This window comes from Clarias gariepinus, chromosome 9, assembly GCF_024256425.1.
Source record: "Clarias gariepinus isolate MV-2021 ecotype Netherlands chromosome 9, CGAR_prim_01v2, whole genome shotgun sequence".
NCBI lineage: Eukaryota > Metazoa > Chordata > Actinopteri > Siluriformes > Clariidae > Clarias > Clarias gariepinus.
The window spans coordinates 37,826,412-37,852,254 of NC_071108.1; the positions used below are offsets into that span (position 1 = coordinate 37,826,412).

Consider the following 25,843-nt stretch of genomic DNA (forward strand, 5'->3'; position numbering starts at 1 on the left):
TGTCAAGTCCCCAGAGAAACAGTTGCCAACACCAGTCAAGGCCAGAACCATCTTCTAGGTAGAGAGAATCATTCCCAGACACCAGACGCATCCCAGAGAGACACACGGGGCATCCATGTGACGAGATCTTCAGCCAGAAGCGGGGCACCAGGATGGGTCAGACAGGTCCGGAGGGCAGAGGGAGTCTGGATCACTGGCAGCTCAGGAACGACATGTGTAGCTCGACAGAGAGAGAGAGAAAGAGTGAAAGGGGGGGACAGGAGGAGAGAGGAAAAAGAAAGAGGGGGGGAAAGAGAAGAAGAGGAGAGATGGCAGTTAGTTATGGTCACAGTCACACAATGTATAATGTGAATGTATATTAACTGTAGCGTGCAAGCAGAGACTCCGGCAGGACTAACTATGACAGCATAACTAAAAGGGAGAGCCAGAAGGAAACACAAACATGAGGGCTTCTTGACATGTAAAGCAAACAATCCCCTCACCGTCAGCAAACCTGAGTGATCAATGAGAGTGAGGAAGACAGCATCCAAACATACCAGTTCACCATAATACTCTACGTCCATGAGTCCCCCAGATCTGCTCCTTTACCTATGGCAAATCTATTTATAAAAATGCTTGGCTAAATAAATAGGTTTTTAGCCTGGACTTAAACACTGAGACTGTGTCTGAGTCCCGAACACTATTTGGAAGACTATTCCATAACTTTGGGGCTTTGTAAGAAAAAGCTCTGCCCCCAGCTGTATTTTTCATAATACGCGGTACTGACAAGCAGCCTGCATCCTTTGATCGAAGTAGGCGTGGCGGATCGTAAGACACTAGCAGTTCGCTCAGGTACTGCGGCGCGAGACCATTTAATGCTTTATATGTCAAGAGTAGTATTTTAAAATCAATGCGAAATTTCACAGGGAGCCAATGGAGTGAAGATAAGATAGGGGTGATGTGCTCATATCTTCTGGTTCTGGTGAGGACTCTCGCTGCTGCATTCTGGACTAGCTGAAGCTTATTTATGCATCTAGCTGAACAACCAGACAGTAAGGCATTACAATAGTCCAACCTAGAGGTGATAAAAGCATGAACTAGTTTTTCTGCGTCGTTTAGCGACAATAAATTTCTTATTCTGGCAATATTTCTGAGGTGAAAGAATGCTATCCTGGTACTATTATCTACATGTGCACATACATCACATCACACACTACACACACTGCACTACATACCACATTAACCTCCATACACATCACATTACATGCCACATGCCACCCTACAGCACACCACTTCATACATTCATACACCACCACACCATGTGGCCAGTGTGTTACTCTTTCTCTCTCACTCTCTCTGGTGTGTTAGATGTTGATAAGTGTACACAGTCTCCAAGTCCGTGTGGGTATCAGTGCCGAAACGTACCTGGTAGTTTCCGGTGTTTGTGTCCCCCGGGGACTGTCCTGCTGGTGGACGGCCGCTCGTGTGCTGGACTCGAGAGAGGAAATGTGTTTAGTAATCGAACTTGGGTTCGAGCGGGACTTCAGCCCCAGTTGGTGTCCACAAGAGGTCAAACACTAACACTGCTACAGAACACACAGCAGGGGGCACCGTGGAGCAACTTACACACCTGCCCTCCAGGTTATACAAGCAAAGCCGGTAGCTGTGTGGGTGAGTCCTACATAATAGAAATAGAACAAAGAGGGAGCATGGACTTGTTGCATGATTTCTTTCATGTATGTATTAACGTTCTGTAATTCTGCTCCTCCTTCTGCTTAGACATTGATGAGTGTGTGATCAGAAAGCCATGCCAACACAAGTGTCAGAACTCAGTGGGAAGTTTTCAGTGTTTTTGCCCTTCAGGGTATCAGCTGAAGTCCAACGGTCGAACATGCAGAGGTACTCCATTCAGGTCACATGACCATGCAAAGTTCATTATATTTACACATTCATGGTTTTATATTCGATTGTCTGAAGTATGTATTGAATTAACATAAACAGAAATTTTTATCACATTTTTTTCTAAAATATATAATTGTCAGTAAGCTGCAGTGTGAATTAATCGTGTCTCAACACTGTACAATTTCAGATATTGATGAATGCCTTGAGCACAGTGTGCAGTGTGGACCAAACCAAATGTGCTTTAACACGAGGGGGAGTTATCAGTGTTTGGACACTCCATGTCCTGGCAGCTATCACAGAGGAGGTCCAGGGTAAAAAAAAAATAATAATAAAAAATTATATATATATATATATATATATATATATATATATATAAAATACTATTACAACAGTTAATAACGTGTGTTTGAGGTGCAAAGAAAGTAAAAATAAACTTCATCTGACCTTGCCTCAAATTTAACCATGTTTAAATTAATGGTGACGAGCAGTGTGTTAGATTGCACGGTGTTGAACATATTAGAAAACATTTACAAATCATAACCACTGATGAAACAAATTAAATGTTTGTCTAGAGTCCATAATTCAACAAAGAGGAACATATGTGTTTGATATGAACGAACAAAATCGAATGAATCAAAACCCGATTGGTCCTCTTCTCATCCACAGACTGTGTTACAAGCCATGTTCTCATGGGTGTGCTGCAGGATCGTCTCTCCTCCTTCAGTATAAACTCATCACACTTCCTCTGGGAATTCCAGCTCAACACAACGTCATCCGACTGTCAGCATTTTCCGAGTCTGGTGTTCTTCAGGAGAGAACATTATTCACCATCCTCGAACAAAATGGAGAGATTACAGAACAGCTGTTTGGGATTAAGGACGAGGCTGGAAGAGGAATCATCTTCACCACTCGCCCTTTAAATCAGTCTGGTCTAGTGAAGCTGAAGGTCCAAGCAACCACACTCAACCAGCAAGGACAAATCACCTACCAGAGTTTATTCATTATCTACATCTCAATTTCTGCTTATCCATTCTGATCCCTCTATCTCCAGTTATTCACACGTATCCCTCCACCTCCACTCGTCCACACTGGTCCATCATTAGTTAGCGTTTTATGTTACCAAAACTGATTTCATTAAAAAAAATATATTCTTTATTGGTTGAATATTTTTCTGATTCTTTGTTATTATAAGATTGTTTGTCGGAATTACAATAGATGTTTAAATGTTCACCTCTCAGTGCTCTGTGATGTTTTTCAGTGTGTATTAATGTGTGTATGATGCAGATTTAAACACCTCAGTGTCACTGCTGGTTGAAAAACTGAGCTGCAGCAGTAAGAAGTGTGTAATAAAGAGCAAAAGTGTTCTAAAGCTCAGCCGCTTCACTTTAACGCTCAGACTTAATGTAATGATCAGGCAGGAAGGAATATTTTTTCATACAAAATACATACTGTGGTCAGAAAGTGCAAGTAAACTAATTATTATTATTATTGTTATTATTATTACAGTTCTTAACCCAGCGGCACGGTAGTGCAGTGGTTAGCACTGTCGCCTTGCACATCCAGGGTCCGGGTTCGATTCCCATCTCTGTGTGCATGGAGTTTGCATGTTCTCCCTGTGCTTGGTGGGTTTTCTCCGGATATTCCGGTTTCTTCCCGCAGTCCAAAGACATGCAGGATAGGCTAATTGGTGTTCCCAAATTGCCTGGAGTGTGTGAATGAGTGTGTGTATGTGTGTGTGCCCTGTGATGGATTGGCACCCTTTCCAGGGTGTACCCTGCCTCATGCCCCAAGCCTCCTGGGACAGGCTCCAGGTCCCCACGACCCAGAATGCAGGATAAAGCGGTATAGAAGATGAGTGAGTGAGTGAGTGCTTAACCCAGTGTTAGTAGTGTCAGCACTCTTCTTAGCTGTTTTTTGCATGATGCAGGACAATAAAATATCTTTGCTACACCCACTGCTGACATGGTTGTGTAAGAAATGAGAAGCTCCTCACTGCATCAGTTAGGGTTAAATAACTTGTACCAGTTGAACTGTATTAATTACAGCAGTACTTATCCAACAGAAGACTCTTATTCATTAGCTTACTTACATCCAGGTGAGGTTTTTTGGTGTATTTTTGATCCTGCAGGTAAATGTTTCTGTTTGACCACAAAAACTCCACTTGAATATAAAAGATTGACAGTTGACAAAATCATTTTCAGATTTTTTTATTATTATTTTCCAGTTTTCTGTGGTGTCCGGTCTGAATATGTACTTTATTATAAATGGAGCTGTGTTTATCACAAAACTAATAGCTGCGAGAGATGAACAGTTTTCCCCTCACTTTTAAACAAATACAGAAATAATAATGAAAACTCGGTTTCTCACATAAAACAATAAAATAAAATGTTGCATTATTTAGTCTCTGTCCTTTTTTAACAAATCTGGGGATCTACATGGAACTCTGATCTTAAAGCACATATCTGAGTGATTTCTCTGTCATGATTTCAGTTCCAGCTTCTGTGATCACCTTATTGTTATTGTCGCAGGTGAGATTATTGACTAAGTGTAAAAAAAAAAAAAAAGGAAAGAAAGAAAAGATTGTGATTCATGTGGGAACTGATTCATTCTGTCACTCGAATCATTTAACTATTCTATGTTAAGGGAATTCACCAATTCCCTCATTTCTACACGCTGCCTTTGCACTATGTAATTTAAGACATATTTTTATATAACTATTTATGGTTTGAATATGTTACTTTTTATTAATGTTTTAAATAACTAACAATAACCGAATCACTGAAATGACGACTCAGAAGAATCGGTTCACTGCAAAGACTCGTTCGAGAAGAATCACTCGGGGGCGTGGTCATAACGGAATCAGCGCGCGCTCGTATAATCCTGTCAGAGACGAAAATGTCACCAAAAAGGCGCCGGCAAGACCCTTTGGAGCAGAAGGTCAGTTTCAGCGATAAAAAAATAAAATAATAATGAGTGTTTGTGTAGACTTTAATACTTTAATTTTAAAAAGACTTTAAATGACTAAAATAGTGTGTGTTTCTTACAAAGATAATGTTTTTGTAATGTGTTGTACCTCGGGAAGGTGCACAAGGCGTTAGCTTGTTAGCTAATGTTTTATAATTACCTCAGGAAGGTGCACGAGGCGTTAACTCTCAGGCTACATAACTGTCTAGCTAATTTAAACTAGCATGTCGAAGTGTGTGTGTGTGTGTTTTAGTATTGAAGTATTTAGTTCACTTTATTCTTCAGTATTTTGTAGGACGGCAGTGTGTCATGGTGTTTAATAATAAGTACATTACAGTGTTTATTTCACTTCATTATTATTAATTCAGGTTGTCATCTATTAAGTGTTCCTTACCTCTGTCCAAGAAAACATCAACAGTAAATTAAATTTTTTAATAAATTATTAAATATACTGAAGCTGTACAGAATACTGAATGTACAGACCACTGAAGTGTGTGAAATACTAGTGTGATGAGATGATGTCCTGGTGTGAGACGGTGGTGCAGTTTGTGTTTTTACTGTTTTACTAGTAACAGATCATTCACAGGGACTTGTACAGCAAGGGGCCAAAAGTTTTGAGAATGACACATATTAGTTTTAACCCTTAGGAGTCTGAGGGTGTTTTGGAGTCCTGAAGAGATTCTGACATGTCCTGACATTTTTCAGTTAGTTATAAACATACAATTGTCTAAAGTACTTTTTTCGGATGAAAGCAAATTTTGCATGTCATTCGGAAATCAAGGTGCCAGAGTCTGGAGGAAAACTGGGGAGAGGGAAATGCCAAAATGCCTGAAGTCCAGTGTCAAGTACCCACAGTCAGTGATGGTCTGGGGTGCCATGTCAGCTGCTGGTGTTGGTCCACTGTGTTTTATCACATGTGTTTTATGTTGATGTTTATCAGTCGTTTACAGAAATTAATGAACTTTATCACAATATGCTAATTTTTTGAGAAGGACCTGTATATATATTCCTTTGGTAAAATAGCATAAATAAATCATAGGTAGCGTATGCCAGAAAAAAATACAACGCATGTTATGATAAGATTAGTTTTTAAGGCGCGTGAAATTCGCCGTCTTTTCCGTTTCAGGGATTAAAAAGCGCTAACAATGTCTTTTTGGCCTTTATCGCGCTCCGTAGAACTTCACTGGTTCGCGCATGACCCTCCGCGGGCGAGCCTTCTTCTAAATGCGCGGTTCCTGTGCCGTTTTCACGGGGGTGGGGCTAAAAAAACATATCCTGATGGGGGAACCAACTTCGACACAGCACCGGTCTGTGTGTGTGTGTGTTTTTTACGCCGGTGTCCGGGGGGCGTGGCCTTGTATATAGCGTACCCTGTGACTGTTTTCCATGTGAATGGTGTGTGGGCGTGTCCTGCCTGGGGTCATTATCAGATAATGAAGTGTGACAGAAATTCTGTGCCTCTCCTTGGTTTCATACGGATTACATAAACTAAGAATATTAGTTTTCAATGTGACTTGCATCTTTTGAAAGTAGACCCTTTAAGCGGAGACTGAGATGGCTGAAAGCGCACCCTTTCATTTTCTTTATTTTACAAAAGCACAATGTTTTGTGGATATTGTGAGTATACATGAATAAAAGTAGACCCTTTGCAGATTCAAATGATGTACCACACTTATGTGTATGATCAAGCATGACGGAGCATTTTAAACTCTTTTCATGGTTACCAGAAAAAAATGCATGTGTGCCCGCTGGCGGGTCCGCTGACTCCTAAGGGTTAATATTAAATATTAATATTAAATTTTAATAGTTAAATATTTGTATCTGTCAGATGTTACTCTGGTACACTGAAGTATAATTACAAACATTTCATGAATGTCAAATGTTTTTATTTACAATTGCATTAAGATGCACTTACAGTAATAGTACTATGCAAAAAAATCAGTATTTGCAGTGTTGACCTTCCTCTGCAGTTCACCCTGACATGCTGTCAATCATCTCCTGGGCCACACCCTGACTGATGGAGCCCATTCTTACATAATCAGTGCTTGTGGGTCTTTGTTTGTCCAGCCGTCTCTTGAGGATTGACCACAAGTTCTCAGTGGGATTAGGGTCTGGGGAGTATTCTGGCCTTTCCTGGTTTTGTTCCCTCAGACACTTACTTATCACTTTTGCCTAATGACAAGGAGCTCCATCATACAGCAGACTTTGTTAAAATGAATATTTGTGTCATTCTCAAAACTTTTGGCCCCTGGCTGTAGAGGGAAACAGTTATTTAATCTTTCTGGAAGGAGTCTCCAGTGTCAGTGCTGCGCAACAGTAAAACTGTAACTTTAAGGTTTCTGACATCTTCAGGACAGATGAGTTTATACTTTTACAGTTTCCCAGTAACTTAATGACTTGAGTAACTTGTCATAACTTGTATTTTTAGGTTGTTTATTAAACATTAAATGTAAAATCTGACACTCCTTCATTCATAAAACAATATCATTGTTAACAGATTGCTTGTGGTGGAAGATGAATAAAACAAGGACATGTCTGTAATTCAGCTTTTATGTTTTTTAGATAATGGAGTTGAAGCAGGGGATCGACACCACCACGGCGGAGGTAACTTTACTTAATTTACAATATAATCATTAAAATTCAGTATAATTTTGCAGTAAATCAACAACAATACATAACACACACATAAATAGACAAATTAATAGTTACATAAAGACGAAATAATAGTTACATAAATTGACAAAGTTCAGTTAAATTTTTCAGCAAATCAACAATACACAACACGCACACAAACACAGTGTTACATAAATAGTCAAATTAATTCACTTTTTTGTTTTTAAGTTATCCAAGCATCATCAGGAGTTTACGGACCTCATGAAGGAGGTAACTTTACCTAATTTACAATAAGTTAATTAAAATTCAGTTAAATTTTGCAGTAAATCAACAACACACACACAGTGTTACATAAATAGTCAAATTAATTCTCATTTTATTTTTTAAGACATTCAAGCTGCTGGAGGAGTATGGAAAGCTTGAGGAGAAGGTAACTTTACTTAATTTACAATAAAATCATAAAAATTCAGTTTAATTTTGCAGTAAATCAACAACACACACACAGTGTTACATAAATAGTCAAATTAATTCTCCTTTTATTTTTTTAAGCGCGCCGAGCTGCTGCAGAGGTGTGTGGACTTCCAGAAGAAGGTAACTTTACTTAATTTACAATAAAATCATTAAAATTCAGTTTAATTTTGCAGTAAATCAACAATAATACACACACACACACACAGTGTTACATAAATAGTTAAATTATTTCACTTTTATGTTTTTAAGCCATCCGAGCAGCAGAAGAACCTTGGACAGAGCGGGGAGGGGGTAACTTTACTTTATTTACAATAAAATCATTAAAATTCTGTTTAGTTTTGCAGTAAATCAACAACAATACACACACACACAGTGTTACATAAATAGTCAAATTATTTCGCCTTTTTTGTTTTTCAAGGCAACTCTGCAGTATCAGGAGTGACGACCTCGTGGAGGAGGTAACTTTACTTAATTTACAATAAATTCATTAAAATTCAGTTTAATTTAGCAGTAAAACCTTCATTAACAGGAAACTTTTTATTATATGGACAGGAATTTACAGTTAATTTTGTGTCATTAAACATGTAAAATATTTCACTATTAATATGTAAAATATTTCCGCATGTGGCTCTTTAATCCTTCTGCTGCGGCTCCTTGTGGCTTCGGGAAAAAAAAAATAATGAGTGTTTAATTTAAATCAATTTTATTTTAGCTAGTTATTTTTCTTAATATGACGATCTTGGTGATCTTGTAACTGCACATTACCGAGGGAGGAAACCGCTTTCGCGTTTGAATGAAAGAGCCCACTGGCTTTGCTTTGAATAAAGCGTTTATGGTGGAAAGGGAATTGTAGCGCATAACACCATTTATTGTGGAACTGGCAACCCAGCCTGTTAGTCAGGAGTGCCGCATATTCCCATCGGCAAGTAGTTCCCTGAGAAGTGGGCTGCCCAGGAAGCAGGAAGGGTACACTTTAAAGTACACTGTTTTGGCACTGTTATACTTCCATAATCTTGGAACATTCAAATAAAACATGTTTGCCGGCACGCGCTTTATATAAATAGTCTTATTTCATTCAGGTCGACAGCTGACTGCACGCGCTAGTACACATGATAAAAAGGATGACGACACAGAAACACACGGCATTTTTGTTTTATGCTGCAGGTGGATAATTTATGTCAGCTTTTTATTTCATAATTACGCGAAGGACTGAGTATTTAGTTTAAATTTAACCTTCAACCCAGCGTCTTTTTTTTCGTTTATCATTTCTATTATTAATATACTGAACAAAAATATAAACGCAACACTTTTGTTTTTGCTCCCATTTTTAATGAGATGAACTCAAAGATCTGAAACGTTTACGTCTACATAAACAAAATAACCATATCTTTCAAATATTGTTTACAAATCTGTCAAAATCCGTTACGATAAGGAACTGGAGTCAAGTCGAAACCCCAATGAGGACGACGAGCATGTAGATGAGCTTCCCTGAGACTGTTTCTGACCGTTTGTGCAGAAATTCTTTGGTTATGCACTCGGATTGTTTCAGCAGCTGTCCGAGTGGCTGGTCTCAGACGATCATGGAGGTGAACATGCTGAATGTGGAAGACCTGGGCTGGTGTGGTTACACGTCGTTTGCGGTTGTGAGGCCGGTTGGATGTACTGCCAAATCCTCTGAAACACCTTTGGAGACGGCTTATGGCAGAGAAATGAACATTCAATTCACGAGCAACAGCTCTGGTGGACATTCCTGCTGTCAGCATGCCAATTGCACGCTCCCTCAAAACTTGCGACATCTGTGGCATTGTGCTGTGTGATTCAACTGAACCTTTCAAAGTTGCCTTTTACAAGTGGCCAGTCTAAGGCACACCTGTGCAATAATCATGCTGTCTAATCAGCATCTTGATATGGCACACCTGTGAGGTGGGATGGATTATCTTGGGAAAGGAGAAGTGCTCACTATCACAGATTTTGACAGATTTGTAACACAATATTTGAAAGATATGGTTATTTCGTGTATGTAGAAAATGTTTCATATCTAAGTTCATCTCATAAAAAATGGAAGCAAAAACAAAAGTGTTGCGTTTATATTTTTGTTCAGTATATTATTACATCAGTGTTCAGTTTGTTTCTTTGGACAATTTGCAACTAAAATGTTCTTTTTATTCCTCCTAGGGTTGAAGTCACGTTCTCCAGCCTCAGGGCTTTTGTTAAGTTTTCTTTTCAGAAATTTAGAAATGTATAAATCACATTGGGAACACAAGGTTTGGGATAATTCATGTTTTATATAAAAAATTATGACATTTTGTTCAATTCTTTATTTAGGTTCGAGTAATACTGAAATTCATAACATTGATAATATAACACAATCTAATGTCTGCACTGTTTTATGATTGTTAAACTTCTTTTACAATATTTGCTTTATTTCATGTTCTTTGTCCAGTGTGGAGCAAATAAAAGAAATAATTTTTGCTGGTTTGTTTAACATATTGACTTAAATAGTGAGCACAGATAATAAAGCACTTGTATATTGAATATAAGCACTTGTGTAGTGGCTGTATGGCCTTCAGGAAAAGGATTGAGTATTTGTGAGGAGCACAAAAGAATATGTAACATAAGTATGAATTATACAAAAATTACACAGCACTAAATATAAATATAAACTGTACAAATGAACATTTAATTTCTACATGTGCTGTTAATACACCATACTTAGAGAAACTCTCTAACAGACAGACATACAGTACATACAGTTGAAATCAGATATTTACATACACTTAAGAAAAAAACACTTTTTTTCTTTATTGTCAAACGTTAAATTAGAATAAACTTTGTTTTAGATCAATTAATATAAATATATGTTTTGCATTGTTAAATGTTATAGTAAATAGATATCGTTAAATGTCAGAATCGAGCAAGGGAGAATTTTATGGAATTTTTTTAAATTACTTTCAAAAATAAAAAATTTACATAAACTTCCTTTGTAGAATTGCTCCGAAACTGTTTCACTAGGGCCAAATGTTTTAAGTATCCTTCCACAAGCTTTCTACAGTAGTTGCTGGTATTTGTCCCACTCTTCTTGACAGAACTGGTGTAACGGGGTTAGGTTTGTTGGGCTTCTTGCTCGCATTTTCAGTGATTGGTTTCGTCCAATTTTTCATTATAAAAAATATTTATTTTTATTACTGTATATATAAATATTTCTTTTCCCATGTGAGTCAGTCCGCGTCAGTCGTGCTCTTTAACCAATCAGATGTGACCTTGCCATTTCAACCAATCATAACCCGCCAGGAGCACAGGTTAAATCCTATTTAGATGAAATAAACCTGATCCCGAGCAGGTTCAAGCTTACGGACATGTTGCTATGACAAATGCGAGATGCACATCGAAGAACGAAACAATTCAAGATTAGGACAAATCCACAACAATCAAATCCGGCTAACTGAGTTAGTGACGTACGAAGAACGGACCCTTGGCTGATGTCTTCAGTTGTTGCTTCAATATATCCACATACTTTTTTTCCTCATTATGCTCTATTTTGTAAAGTGCACCAGTCCCTTCTGCAGCAAAGCAGCCCCACAACATTATACTACAACCCCCATACTTCACAGTTGGGATGGTGTTCTGAGGCTTCAAAGTTTCACCCATTTTCCTCCAAATATACCATTTATCATTATGGGCAAACAGTTACATTTTAATTTCTTTAGACCACAGAACATATGTCCAGAAATTAAGATTTTTGTCCCCGTCTTCAGTTGCAAACTGTAGTCTTGAAGTAATGTCTTTCTCCTCCCAGAGTAACCTTTCAGCTCATGGTGGTACAGGACGCGTTTTACTGTGGATAATCACACTGTCTTACCAGTTTCAGCCAGCATCTTCACAAGGTCTTTTGCTGTTTGTCCTGGGGTTCATTCGCACATTTCGCACCATAAAACATTCCTCTCTGGTACTCCGGAATCCGTCTCCTTCCTGAGCGGTTTGATGGTTGTACATTCCCATGTTTTTTATACTGGCATATTATTGTCTGAACGGATGAACGTACAGTGGTGTTCAAAATAATGTGTTGAAAAAAGTAAGTAAAGCTCCATATCCATATAATAACTTTTAATTTAAATCACATGATGAATAGACCTTTTACTGTGAAAAAACAAATCATTTTCTAACTACCATCATAAACTCCATCGATCAGCCAAGACATGTTGGGTGTTTGCTTTAGATCTTTTACAAGACGTCCTCTAGGTCCTGTCTCTCAAAGTTCTCTAAATGTTTCATTTTATTTCCACAAATTTTATTTCAAACTAATGGTTGCATAAGCTAAATATGTTGTTTGAAAACAAATGAATACGATCAGCTGTTTATTGGAATATTTTGGATGCCGTAGAATTTTTTCCTAGCAAGATTTTACTACAAGCTTCATCCAACACTTCTTGGCTGATTGACTACATTTTAAACAATTTTAAAAAACATTTTAAAATTCCTGTAACAGAGTTGCACGCATTCATGCTGTAAGTAATCCTGATCTCTGAATGAGGATGATGGTAGTGAAGCACAGAAGCAGTGAGATGTGATACAGTAACAAACCCGATCATAACTTTACTTCTTGAAGAAGACGTTATCTTCCTCCCAGAACCAGGTGTACGTCATGTTGCCTGGATATGCCTCGGCCTGACAGGTGAAGAATGCATCCTGGGATATGTTCAGGGTTATGTTCTCTGGAGGGGAGACGATAAATGGAGGTCCTGCAAACCTGAATGAGAAAGAGAATAAAAGCTTTACATCAGAATCATTCCAATTCTCACACCGGTGAAATTGTGGAAACTTATCACACTCAGAGTTTACGGGCTGCAATATTCAATTCAATGCAGATGTGTGTACTGATCAAAATGTAAATCTGTATCTGTACAAAAAAATTTATGAATAATTTTACATTGTAAGTATAAGAGACTGGTGATTTGTAAGCCATCTCTCCTGTAAAAAAACATGACCCCATCAGATAAGAGCATAATATATATATATATATATATATATATATATATATATATATATATATAGGCACCTGGGATCAGCAGATTTAGTGTCCAAGCCAAGGACAAGAGGGTGCAGCGCCCCCTTAAATAAATGTCTTGCCCCCTCAAATAAAATTTTTGAAATGTTGAGAAAGCACATGTTAATATACTTACAAAATGAATATATTACAAGTTGATAAAATGATCTGCGGTAGCGGAAAAATCCGCCCAAAAAGGGACACTACACAATACGGTATTATATTTCCCTCATGTCTGTCACTCCGCTGTGTGTATTCATTCACAGGCTGCAGCGTGCGCACACACACACACACACACACACACACCTCCCCTGAGCCCTCAGTAAACCTCTAATCACCGTCCATATGCAAATGAGTTGAGACGTAGCCTAACGTAGTGTCGTGTCGGAGTTCAGTGGTCACGGAGTGGAAAGACTTTCGGCTTGCACCGTTTTTTTCAGTTACAACAAGCACAGCGATGAGTCCACGTCCGCTGAACTCGACAGACTGAAGACAAATGACCGTTATCTGACAAACCCCTACGTAAAAGCCCCGCCCACACTGTAGTTCATGGATGAATTTGTGAAAGTTTTTCCAAAGGGAAATATGAGACTGTTGTTGTAGAGTGGATTGGAGAGAAGAGAGCTGGGGTCCGTTCTTCGTACGTCGCTTGACACATCCGAGATGAATTGACACATCTAAGATGAGATCATCGTGCTAATTACGATCCGGCTAAGTCGGTTCTTTGACACACCTGTTGTTGATGATTAGTATATTGTAGCTGGACTGAGTTGTCTAGGATTATTGCGCGCTCGTGCGTTGGTTTAACCCTTAGGAGTCTGAGGGTGTTTTGGAGCTCTGAAGAGATTCTGACGTGTCCTGACATTTGTGTATTTTTCAGTTACTTATAAACATATAAATGTCTAAGGTCTGATATAATTTTATTCAGCACAAACTGTGCAACAATAATATATGAGCAGCATGTATGTACAAGTTTGTATATTGGAGAAAAAAAATGTTATGCGTGATTTTTGAAAACAACAAAAAAACAACTCACTGAAATAAGACCACACAACACATTCATGACATTTGTGCACAAGACTTTTGTGACCTGGATCTTATAATGTAGAGGTTTTACTTCAAAATTATGTGACAATCACCTTTTTTGCTCATTTACAGAAAACAATACATTCATTTAAATTTTCTAAGACACTATTTGTTTAGAAAGGCAGTATGCGAGGAGGCGTGAATGATCATGAATAATGCTGTAATTTACACCAGAGAAGACAAAGACCCGCATAATGAGCTGTATAATTACCCCTTTCAGTCAGGTATGTGTTACACAGAGGAAAGTGTTACAAGAAAATAATTAGAAGACAGAAACATATTACTTTGTTTGTGGTTTATTTAGAATAACTTAAGATTCACTTGCAAAAATTCCAAAAACAGCTTAAAATAAATAAAAAGTGCAAAAAGTGCAAACAACATTCATGGTAAAATGGTGCAAACCTGATGTGGTGTCCTGATGTGAGGTGCTGGTGAAGGCAAGGGTGATGCAGACACATTCCTAAAAACAAATAAATAAAAAAGTTAGCCTATACTGTTCATAGTAAATGGATGTGCAATTAATAGGTATGGACGCTTAATAGGTATGAAGTGTATACATTGTGCCCCTCTGTGTCTGTTGATGGACAATAGACTAGACAAGTCTAGTACACCCCAAACATTTACACCTGAGGCATTAGCAAACACCATCCACCTGACATGCTATACACACATATTTAACACATTCTAAACAGGTATTTGTAAATACAAGCTTAACAAAAGGCATTATGAACATTTACACCACAGAAATATTCATAAACATTTATAAATTCATTATGTCTCTTAGCTACATATTTAGCCAACTGGAGCTAGCTTGTTTGTGCTAAATAACATTACCGATAGCAGTGTTATAAGCTAACCAAAAGGGAGCCAAATATATATTAGCAACCATAATCTAAAGCTATCCAAAACGAGGTGAAATACATTAGAACATTTATAAACATCTGTAAACTCCATAAGATATTAGCTTAGCCACCGGGAAATAACATGTTTGCTACATAAGGCAGTGTTATCTACATGCTACACTAAACTATATAAATGGCATTGAAAGCCAATGTGTCACACAAGCTGACAAGAGCTAGCTGAAGTGAGGGAAATATTTACTAATATTAGTTTAATATTATCAGAATAGGAGTTATATAAGACTTAATAACTTACCCATTGTCACAGCAGCTTGCTTTACTGTCCTCTGCTGGATCTGTTCTCTCCTCAAAATGCTCCCGTTCCTCGTCAGTCACACAGTCTTCTCCTGAGGTAAATGTAAACTCTTCCTCACTGCCCAAAATCATCTGAAGAGTTTCCTCAGCTGTACAGCGCGTGCCATCTTCCAAACGTGCAGAAAACTCACTGAATCCGAGTGTTTTTTAGCCGGTCTGTGTGTGTTTTCGTGCCGTTGCCCGGGGGGCGTGGCCTCGTATGTAGATTACCCCGGGACTGTTTTCCGTGTGATTGACGTGTGGGCGTGTCCTGCCGCGGGTCGTTAGCAGATAATGAAGTGCGACAGAAATTCTGTGCCTCTCCTTGGTTTTATACGGATTACATAAACTGAGAATATTTGTTTTCAATGTGAATTGCATCATTTACAAGGAGACCCTTTAAGCTTTCTATAGATATATGTCTCATGTCTGTCTGTGCAGTATTCGCAGAGTTTCAGTTCATTTTAGTGACGTGTTTCAAAAAGATTTTCGCGGAGACAGAGACGGCTGAAAGCGCACCCTGTTTATTTTCTTTATTTTACAAAAGCACATTGTTTTGTGGATATTGTGAGTATACATGAAAAAAAGTAGACCCTTTACAGATTCAAATGATGTACTACACTAATGTGTATGATTAATCATGACGGAGCATTTTAAACTCTTTTCACGCTGCTTTGGTCAGTGTGTGTGTGTGTGTGTGTGAGAGAGAGAGAGAGACCAGCATCATGTAAAGTGTCACTGATTTTATATAATGAAAAACTTAATTTTCTTTTGAAATTTAATAAAAAAAAGTGAAACTCTTATACATTCTAGATCCATTACATGTAAAGTTAAATATTTTAAGCCTTTATTTTATTTAAGACTAGGTTACTTTGATAGCAGCTTTCAGCTCGTCTGTATTGGTGATTTAGGTGATTCTCAACTTCCAATAGTACAGAAATTCTCTATAATGTTCAGATCAGGTGAGTTTACTGGCCCCCCAAGCACAGTAATATCACAGTCAGTAAACCAGTTAGTATTAGTTTTGGCATTGTGGGCAGAGGCCTGCTCGAAAAGGACATCAGCATCTCCATAAAGCTGGTCAGCAGACAGAAGCATGAATAAGGTGGGGTACCGAAAACCGGTGCCAATACGGCACCGATACCTATATAACCGGTATGTACCGGGCCGAAACAGAATGCGAATTTCGGTGCCTTATTTCGGTGCCACTTAAGTGCCAGAACTGTCGATTGAAATATTCGTTCTTTAGGGCGATGATGACACTGTTGTAATAAGCATCAGATTCATTAACACACTTGATCGCTAGTAAAATTTAAATACTGCATTCATGGGGTGTCAGAAATGATTGGGAAAATAAATTATTTCCTTAATTAGAAAAATCTTGAGAAATTCGGAAAGTTTTGATAATACAAATCCAAAACATTGTTGCAGTAATGTTACCGTCCATTTTATTTTTGTAGATTAAAAGGTTATTAGATTAAATAAAAAAATTAAAAGCACAAATCATCAGGAAATGAGACCATCCGAGATGCGCGTAAATGCAGTAACTAACGTTACACTCGCTCTGACGGCAGCAGGCGGTCTACCGCTATCTTAGCTTGCTAAATAAAACAACTTTCGTTAAAATGCCTAAAACTAAACGCTCGAAAGTGTGGTTACATTTTACAAGAAAGGATTCCGACATTGCGACGTGCAGCAAATGTTTTACAGCGGTTGCATGTAAAGGAGGAAACACGTCAAATCTAATGAAACATTTGAGGCACACGGATTAAAGTTAAAAGCAGAGGGAGGCACCGAGTTTGACAGCTTGTGGACAACAGCTGGCACTATCGGTGTGGGTGAACCCCAGCACCAGTCATACCAACCGTAGCAAAAAGGAGTCCACAGATTATGATGACAACAGCAACCTTTACGCAGGTTAGCAGTAGGCTAATGTAATATTAATCTTAAAATGCTTATTAATTGTAATACATAAAACATAATAATAAAATAATTGCATAACGAATTGTCAAACGATTTTAAAAAAACTAATGTAACATGGATTCTGTTTATAATTATGGCTTTCCAGCTAGAACTAGTAGTACTCCAACAGTGACCCCGTTTGTTGTTGTTTTTATATATAAAGTATATATATATATATATATATATATATATATATATACTTTAATATATTGTTCAATTTTAAGCATTCAATTTTTTGTTTAATAAATTGATTATCCACCATCATTTTGTGGCTTTTGTAAAGTATCGGTTCAAGCACTGTTTTGGCACCGGTACCGTTTTAAAAGTATCGATTTGGCACCGGTATCGAAAAAAACCCAAACGATACCCAACCCTAAACATGAAGTGATCTAAAACTTCCTGGTAGGGCTGTGTTAACTTTGGACCAGATAAAACACTGTGGACCAACTCCAGCAGATGACACGGCACCTCAAAGCACACAGAGTGTGGAAGCTTTAGACTGAACTTTAAGCAACTTCTGTGCCTCTCCTCTCTTCCTCCAGACTTTGGAATCTTGATTTTCAAATGAAATGCAAAATTTACTTTCATCTGAAAAGAGGACTTTGGACCGGTGGTCCAGTTTGTCCAGTGGTCCAGTTGTCTTTCTCTTTAGCCCAAGTAAGATGCTTTTCATGTTGTCTCTGGTTCAGGAGTGGCTTGATACTATTTAATTAAATTAAATAAAATTTTATTTGTATAGCGCTTCTAACAATTGTCATGGAATGTGAGTGTGCATGAATCAAAATGGTCAGATCGTCCCTGATGAACGAGCCGAGGGCGACAGTGGCAAGGAAAAACTCCCTGAGATGGTAATGGAAGGAAACCTTGAGAGGAACCAGACTCAACAGGGAACCCATCCTCATCTGGGTGAAACAGAGAGCAGGAATTGATCTGCATTTATACTGTGTGTTAGTTGGCAGCCAGTTCAGCTATAACAGTTGATGTTAATTGATGTTAATATGGAGTCCAGGTAGTTATTTGAGGATCTGGTAGACTTGTAGGAAATTCCAGTCCTGAACTATCGAGCAACTGCAGCCAAGTCAAGTCCTCAGAGAAACAGCTGTCAACACCAGTCGAGGCCAGAACTGTCTTCATGGTAGAGTGAAACCATCCCCAGACACCAGACGCATCCCAAAGAGACACATGGGGCATTTATGTGACGAGATCTCCAACCAGAAGCGGGTCACCAGGATGGGTCAGACAGGTCCGGAGGGCGGAGGGAGTCTGGATCACTGGCAGCTCAGGAACGACATGTGTAGCTTGACAGAGAGAGGGAAGAGGGAGAGGGGTAGAGAGAACAGAAGAGGGGAGAGCAGAAGAGGAGAGATAACAGTTACAGTCACATAATGTATAAGGTGAATGTATATTTAGTGCAGAGTGCAAGCAGAGACTCCGGCAGGACTAACTATGACATCATAACTAAAAGGGAGGAGCCAGAAGGAAACACAAACATGAGGGGGAACTGAGATGTAAAGCAACCAATCACCTCACCGTCAACAAACCTGAGTGATCAATGAGAGTGAGGAAGACAGCATCCAAACATACCAGTTCACCATAATACTCTACGTCCATGAGTCCCCCAGATCTGCTGCTTTACCTAAGGCTAATCTATTTATAAAAATGCTTGGCTAAATAAATAGGTTTTTAGCCTGGACTTAAACACTGAGACTGTGTCTGAGTCCCGAACACTATTTGGAAGACTATTTCATAACTTTGGGGCTTTGTAAGAAAAAGCTCCGCCCCCAGCTGTAGTTTTCATAATACGTGGTACTGACAAGCAGCCTGCATCCTTTGATTGAAATAGGCGTGGCGGATCGTAAGACACTAGCAGTTTACTCAGGTACTGTAAGGGTCCTCCACTAGAGGTCACTGTTTTTAGTTTGTAGTTTTTGTTGGCCGACTCAGTTTCCCAGCAGGCACCTCGGTCAGGTGATGCAGTGCACACCTGAACCGAGGTAGCCATCAACCAATCTATAAATAGCTGTTTAGACTGGGAAACTGGGTCGAGCATTTTTGGGTAAAACCACTGTCAGTTATGTGGGCATTTTGGTTTGTTTTTATTTGTTTAATTTGTACTTTGATTTTAGTTGTGTTAACTTGGGCTCTCTTATTGGCAATGTCTCTGTGTATGTTTTGTGTGTCTGTGTTAGTGGAGCTGATTCGGTCCTGTCCTCCTGTGTTCTTGTGGTTAGCTAGAGCAGGTAAGCAGTTAGGTGTATGTGTGGCTAGGAGCATGATTAGCTAAATGCTATGTTGAGTTTATAGTACAGTTACAGTACTAGCATGCTTCTAGCCATAGCCCTTCTGTGTCTCTAGCTATCCTGTGTTTCCTCTCCCCCGAGTTGCCCAGTGAGCCTAGCCTTTAGGTGTCCCCTAGCCTAGCCTTTGATGTGTCCTCAGCCTAGCCTTTGATGTGTCCTCAGCCTAGCCTTTGATGTGTCCTCAGCCTAGCCTTTGATGTGTCCTCAGCCTAGCCTTTGATGTGTCCTCAGCCTAGCCTTTGATGTGTCCTCAGCCTAGCCTTTGATGTGTCCTCAGCCTAGCCTTTGATGTGTCCTCAGCCTAGCCTTTGCTGGTCCCCTAGCCTAGCCTTTGCTGGTCCCCTAGCCTAGCCTATGATGGTCCCCTAGCCTAGCCTATGATGGTCCCCTAGCCTAGCCTATGATGGTCCCCTAGCCTAGCCTATGATGGTCCCCTAGCCTAGCCTTTGATGGTCCCCTAGCCTAGCCTTTAAGGGTCCCCTAGCCTAGCCACTGGGTATCCCTTGTCTGTGTTTCCTCTCCCCCTAGCGTCCCAGTGTGCCTAGGTTTAGAGTGCGGTCCCTCCGGGCTTCGGAGTAACGACTAGCTTGTGAGTGCTGCCTCGCTTAGCCTTGGAGGGCTGCCTCGCCTAGCCACTGGGTAGTCTTTGTCTGTGTTTCTGTGCCCCTATTCCCTAGTGTGGTTAAGCTAGTAGGTAAGTATAGCTTAGTGCATGTTGGGGCTGAAGACATGCTTAGCTAGGTGTATGTGTAGCTAACTGCCATGGTTAAGCAGTGCTTAACCATGTTTAGCTAGAAGCCATGCCTAGCTGATTGCCATGTCTTTAGCCCTTGTCCTGTCCCTCTCTTGGTCTCTCGTCTCGTCGTTACGTGTCTCCTGTCCTCTCCAGTGTCTCCTGTCCTCTCTAGTGTCTCCAGTGTCTCTAGTGTCTCCTGTGTCTCTAGTGTCTCCCTAGTGTCTCGTTTCAGCTCCACACCTCGTTTATGTCCTGTTGTGTTTGTCCCCCTGTTATGTGTCTCGCCGCAGGGCGTGTTAGGTGTCTCGCCGCAGGGCGTGTTAGGTGTCTCGCCGCAGGGCGTGTTAGGTGTCTCGCCGCAGGGCGTGTTAGGTGTCTCGCCGCAGGGCGTGTTAGGTGTCTCGCCGCAGGGCGTGTTAGGTGTCTCGCCGCAGGGCGTGTTAGGTGTCTCGCCGCAGGGCGTGTTAGGTGTCTCGCCGCAGGGCGTGTTAGGTGTCTCGCCGCAGGGCGTGTTAGGTGTCTCGCCGCAGGGCGTGTTAGGTGTCTCCCCTTGTCTGTGTCTTGCCAGAGAGCTCCTGTTAGCACAAAGTTAAGTATCATTTAAGTTTGTTTGTTCCTTTGGTTGTATCTTTATTTATACTTTGTTTAACTATCATTAAAAAGACTCTTTTTTTTGGTTACACCACCCCTCTGCCTCTATGCCTGCTCCTTCCGCCCACGGCGTCAACACCTGCCTTTACACCCAGATCGTGACAGGTACTGCGGCACGAGACCATTTAATGCTTTATATGTCAAAAGTAGTATTTTAAAATCAATGCAGGGAGCCAATGAAGTGAAGATAAGATAGGGGTGATGTGCTCGTATCTTCTGGTTCTAGTGAGGACTCTCGCTGCTGCATTCTGGACTAGCTGAAGCTTGTTTAAACACCTAGTTGAACAACCAGACAGCAAGTCATTACAATAGTCCAACCTAGAGGTGATAAAAGCATGAACTAGTTTTTCTGCATCGTTTAGTGACAATATATTTCTTATTTTGGCAATATTTCTGAGGTGAAAGAATGCTATCCTGGTGATATTATCTACATGAGCTTCAAATGAAAGGCTGGAATCAATAATCACACCGAGGTCTTTTACTGTTGCACTAGATGGAACAGAAAGGCCATCTAAAGTTACAGTGTGATCTAAAATCTTGCTTCTAGCGATGCAGCAGTTGTAGCCCATTTCCTGAAGACGCCTGTGTCTGGTGGTTCTTGATGCGCTGACTCCAGGTTTACTCCACTCATTGTGAATCTTTCCCAAGGTCTTAAATCAGCTTTACTTGCCAATCTTCCTAGGACTGGACTCGTCTCTGTTGCTTGTGCACCTTTTCCTACCACACTTCTCCCTTCCAGTCAACTTTCCATGATTATGCTTCCACACACACCTTCTGTGGTTTTACGCTCCATATGGAGGGAGTCAGTGATTGTCTTCTGGACAACTGTCTTCCCCGTGTGTGTTTTGAATTAGACTGACAGTCGCGCAGCATTAATATATTAATTTTTTACATTTTATAATGTGCAAGAAGTAATCATTAAAATAAAAACAAAAAGAAAGATTTTACATTGCATGTAATAAACATATACTAAAATATATGAGTTTCATTTTTAAAGTTAAATTGCAAAAAAAAAATTTAATATTTAAATTATATATAAGAGATGCATCATATTCTGCCTCAAGCAGTAATTCTAAAAAAGAAGCGTATGTGTGTGATGCCAATCACACACGGTGAACCACATTTCCTCCTAATGAGCCACTACTGTAAGACAACACAATAGGGTGTAATATACACACTCTACAGAGATCTTAGAAGATGTTTACATGTTTAAGGATAATCTGTCAAAAAGTAACCATAAAAAAAACCTTTTTTTACCTTTTTTATTTAAAGACTGAATTTTTTCATTGGTGAAAGATTTTTTAATGATCCTTTATTATTATTGTGTGTGTGTGTGTGTGTGTGTGTATATAAATGAGTGTTTGAGGAGTGTATGTCCATCTCACCAACAATGCAAGAACACAGATGGAGGGTATCAGTGTTTTGACAGCTGTCCATCAGGAATGACTCAGGCTGAGAGCGGTGTGTGTGTGGGTAAGTGTGAGCAAACTGTAAGGATTAAAAATGCCTGAATTGGAAGGGTGATTATATATTGTGATAAATGTGTTTGTGACGTGGGACAAAAGGTTTTAGCAAACAGTGAACGCCTCAGATACACTCTGTGTTCGTGACTACACTGTTCGAGACTGAGCAAACGTTCTGTCCCTGTCAGAGCTGTAAGAGGAAAACCAAGAGAAAGACTAACAGAGAAAAGCAGGAGGGGGCAAATACTTTTTCTGGAGCAGACTTCCCCACGTTAATGAGTGAGATGTTCTGAGTATTATACTCAGTTATTGGGATATTAGTGTAACGATATCTATCACACGTGTGTTTCAGATGTAGACGAGTGTAAAGACGGCAGTCACATGTGTCGCTACAGCCAAACCTGCCAAAACACACTCGGTGGATATGTGTGTGTGTGTCCAAGAGGCTACCGCTCTCAGGGTGTGGGCAAACCGTGTGTAGGTGCGTCTCAGTGACACAGTCACGATGAGAGGAAACACACCATACACACACGCACACCGTACCACACACACTGCACTACATACATCACATCACACACTACACACACTGCACTACATACCACATTAACCTCCATACACATCACATTACATGCCACATGCCACCCTACAGCACACCACTTCATACATTCATACACCACCACACCATGTGGCCAGTGTGTTACTCTCTCTCTCTCTCTCACTCTCTCTGGTGTGTTAGATGTTGATAAGTGTACACAGTCTCCAAGTCCGTGTGGGTATCAGTGCCGAAACGTACCTGGTAGTTTCCGGTGTTTGTGTCCCCCGGGGACTGTCCTGCTGGTGGACGGCCGCTCGTGTGCTGGACTCGAGAGAGGAAATGTGTTTAGTAATCGAACTTGGGTTCGAGCGGGACTTCAGCCCCAGTTGGTGTCCACAAGAGGTCAAACACTAACACTGCTACAGAACACACAGCAGGGGGCACCGTGGAGCAACTTACACACCTGCCCTCCAGGTTATATAAGCAAAGCCGGTAGCTGTGTGGGTGAGTCCTACATAATAGAAATAAAACAAAGAGGGAGCATGGACTTGTTGCATGATTTCTTTTATGTATGTATTAACGTTCTGTAATTCTGCTCCTCCTTCTGCTTAGACATTGATGAGTGTGTGATCAGAAAGCCATGCCAACACAAGTGTCAGAACTCAGTGGGAAGTTTTCAGTGTTTTTGCCCTTCAGGGTATCAGCTGATGTCCAACGGTCAAACATGCAGAGGTACTCCATTCAGGTCACATGACCATGCAAAGTTCATTATATTCACACAATCATGGTTTTATATTCGATTGTCTGAAGTATGTATTGAATTAACATAAACAGAAATTTTTATCACATTTTTTTCTAAAATATATAATTGTCAGTAAGCTGCAGTGTGAATTAATCGTGTCTCAACACTGTACAATTTCAGATATTGATGAATGCCTTGAGCACAGTGTGCAGTGTGGACCAAACCAAATGTGCTTTAACACGAGGGGGAGTTATCAGTGTTTGGACACTCCATGTCCTGGCAGCTATCACAGAGGAGGACCAGGGTAAAAAAAATAAAAAATAAAAAATTATATATATATATATATATATATATATATATATATATATATATATATATATATATATATATATATATATATATATATATATATATAAAATACTATTTCAACAGTTAATAACGTGTGTTTGAGGTGCAAAGAAAGTAAAAATAAACTTCATCTGACCTTGCCTCAAATTTAACCATGTTTAAATTAATGGTGACGAGCAGTGTGTTAGATTGCACTGTGTTAAACATATTAGAAAACATTTACAAATCATAACCACTGATGAAACAAATTAAATGTTTGTCTAGAGTCCATAATTCAACAAAGAGGAACATATGTGTTTGATATGAACGAACAAAATCGAATGAATCAAAACCCGATTGGTCCTCTTCTCATCCACAGACTGTGTTACAAGCCATGTTCTCATGGGTGTGCTGCAGGATCGTCTCTCCTCCTTCAGTATAAACTCATCACACTTCCTCTGGGAATTCCAGCTCAACACAACGTCATCCAACTGTCAGCATTTTCCGAGTCTAGTGTTCTTCAGGAGAGAACATTATTCACCATCCTCGAACAAAATGGAGAGATTACAGAACAGCTGTTTGGGATTAAAGACGAGGCTGGAAGAGGAATCATCTTCACCACTCGCCCTTTAAATCAGTCTGGTCTAGTGAAGCTGAAGGTCCAAGCAACCACACTCAACCAGCAAGGACAAATCACCTACCAGAGTTTATTCATTATCTACATCTCAATTTCTGCTTATCCATTCTGATCCCTCTATCTCCAGTTATTCACACGTATCCCTCCACCTCCACTCGTCCACACTGGTCCATCATTAGTTAGCGTTTAATGTTACCAAAACTGATTTCATTAAAAAAAAAATATATTCTTTATTGGTTGAATATTTTTCTGATTCTTTGTTATTATAAGATTGTTTGTCGGAATTACAATAGATGTTTAAATGTTCACCTCTCAGTGCTCTGTGATGTTTTTCAGTGTGTATTAATGTGTGTATGATGCAGATTTAAACACCTCAGTGTCACTGCTGGTTGAAAAACTGAGCTGCAGCAGTAAGAAGTGTGTAATAAAGAGCAAAAGTGTTCTAAAGCTCAGCCACTTCACTTTAACGCTCAGACTTAATGTAATGATCAGGCAGGAAGGAATATTTTTTCATACAAAATACATACTGTGGTCAGAAAGTGCAAGTAAACTAATTATTATTATTATTGTTATTATTATTACAGTTCTTAACCCAGCGGCACGGTAGTGCAGTGGTTAGCACTGTCGCCTTGCACATCCAGGGTCCGGGTTCGATTCCCATCTCTGTGTGCATGGAGTTTGCATGTTCTATCTGTGCTTGGTGGGTTTTCTCCGGATATTCCGGTTTCTTCCCGCAGTCCAAAGACATGCAGGATAGGCTAATTGGTGTTCCCAAATTGCCTGGAGTGTGTGAATGAGTGTGTGTATGTGTGTGTGCCCTGTGATGGATTGGCACCCTTTCCAGGGTGTACCCTGCCTCATGCCCCAAGCCTCCTGGAACAGGCTCCAGGTCCCCACGACCCAGAATGCAGGATAAAGCGGTATAGAAGATGAGTGAGTGAGTGAGTTCTTAACCCAGTGTTAGTAGTGTCAGCACTCTTCTTAGCTGTTTTTTGCATGATGCAGGACAATAAAATATCTTTGCTACACCCACTGCTGACATGGTTGTGTAAGAAATGAGAAGCTCCTCACTGCATCAGTTAGGGTTAAATAACTTGTACCAGTTGAACTGTATTAATTACAGCAGTACTTATCCAACAGAAGACTCTTATTCATTAGCTTACTTACATCCAGGAGAGGTTTTTTGGTGTATTTTTGATCCTGCAGGTAAATGTTTCTGTTTGACCACAAAAACTCCA

The 25,843-nt window shown here is 39.7% G+C and overlaps 2 protein-coding genes and 1 long non-coding RNA gene across 3 annotated transcripts; 2 read left to right on the forward strand and 1 right to left on the reverse strand.

The window, feature by feature from the left end:
• The first annotated feature begins 1,298 nt into the window (after positions 1-1,298).
• LOC128530636 (hemicentin-1-like) lies at positions 1,299-3,734 on the forward strand. The gene is made up of 4 exons (XM_053504683.1): positions 1,299-1,650; positions 1,759-1,878; positions 2,069-2,192; positions 2,548-3,734. The coding sequence occupies exons 1-4, from the start codon at positions 1,299-1,301 to the stop codon at positions 2,915-2,917; spliced, it is 966 nt and encodes a 321-aa protein (XP_053360658.1). The 3' UTR covers positions 2,918-3,734.
• An 8,284-nt stretch (positions 3,735-12,018) lies between these two features.
• On the reverse strand, positions 12,019-15,289 carry LOC128530139 (uncharacterized). Its single transcript, XR_008361113.1, has 3 exons — positions 15,215-15,289; positions 14,462-14,519; positions 12,019-12,676 (listed from the first exon to the last, which is right to left on the reverse strand). It is a non-coding gene; the product is annotated as an uncharacterized LOC128530139 (long non-coding RNA).
• Positions 15,290-22,261: 6,972 nt separating this feature from the next.
• On the forward strand, positions 22,262-24,717 carry LOC128530637 (hemicentin-1-like). The gene is made up of 6 exons (XM_053504684.1): positions 22,262-22,374; positions 22,717-22,845; positions 23,101-23,403; positions 23,512-23,631; positions 23,822-23,945; positions 24,348-24,717. Exons 1-6 carry the CDS (start codon positions 22,344-22,346, stop codon positions 24,715-24,717), a joined length of 1,077 nt encoding a protein of 358 aa, XP_053360659.1. The 5' UTR covers positions 22,262-22,343.
• The last annotated feature ends 1,126 nt before the right edge of the window (positions 24,718-25,843 follow it).

Coding starts and splice junctions, on each gene's coding strand:
- LOC128530636 (XM_053504683.1), top strand. CDS start 1,299: ATGTGGCCAGTGTGTTACTCTTTCTCTCTCACTCTCTCTGGTGTGTTA. Junction 1,651..1,758: donor CAAAGCCGGTAGCTGTGTGG/GTGAGTCCTACA, acceptor CCTTCTGCTTAG/ACATTGATGAGTGTGTGATC. Junction 1,879..2,068: donor CAACGGTCGAACATGCAGAG/GTACTCCATTCA, acceptor GTACAATTTCAG/ATATTGATGAATGCCTTGAG.
- LOC128530637 (XM_053504684.1), top strand. CDS start 22,344: ATGACTCAGGCTGAGAGCGGTGTGTGTGTGG. Junction 22,846..23,100: donor TGTGGGCAAACCGTGTGTAG/GTGCGTCTCAGT, acceptor CTGGTGTGTTAG/ATGTTGATAAGTGTACACAG. Junction 23,632..23,821: donor CAACGGTCAAACATGCAGAG/GTACTCCATTCA, acceptor GTACAATTTCAG/ATATTGATGAATGCCTTGAG.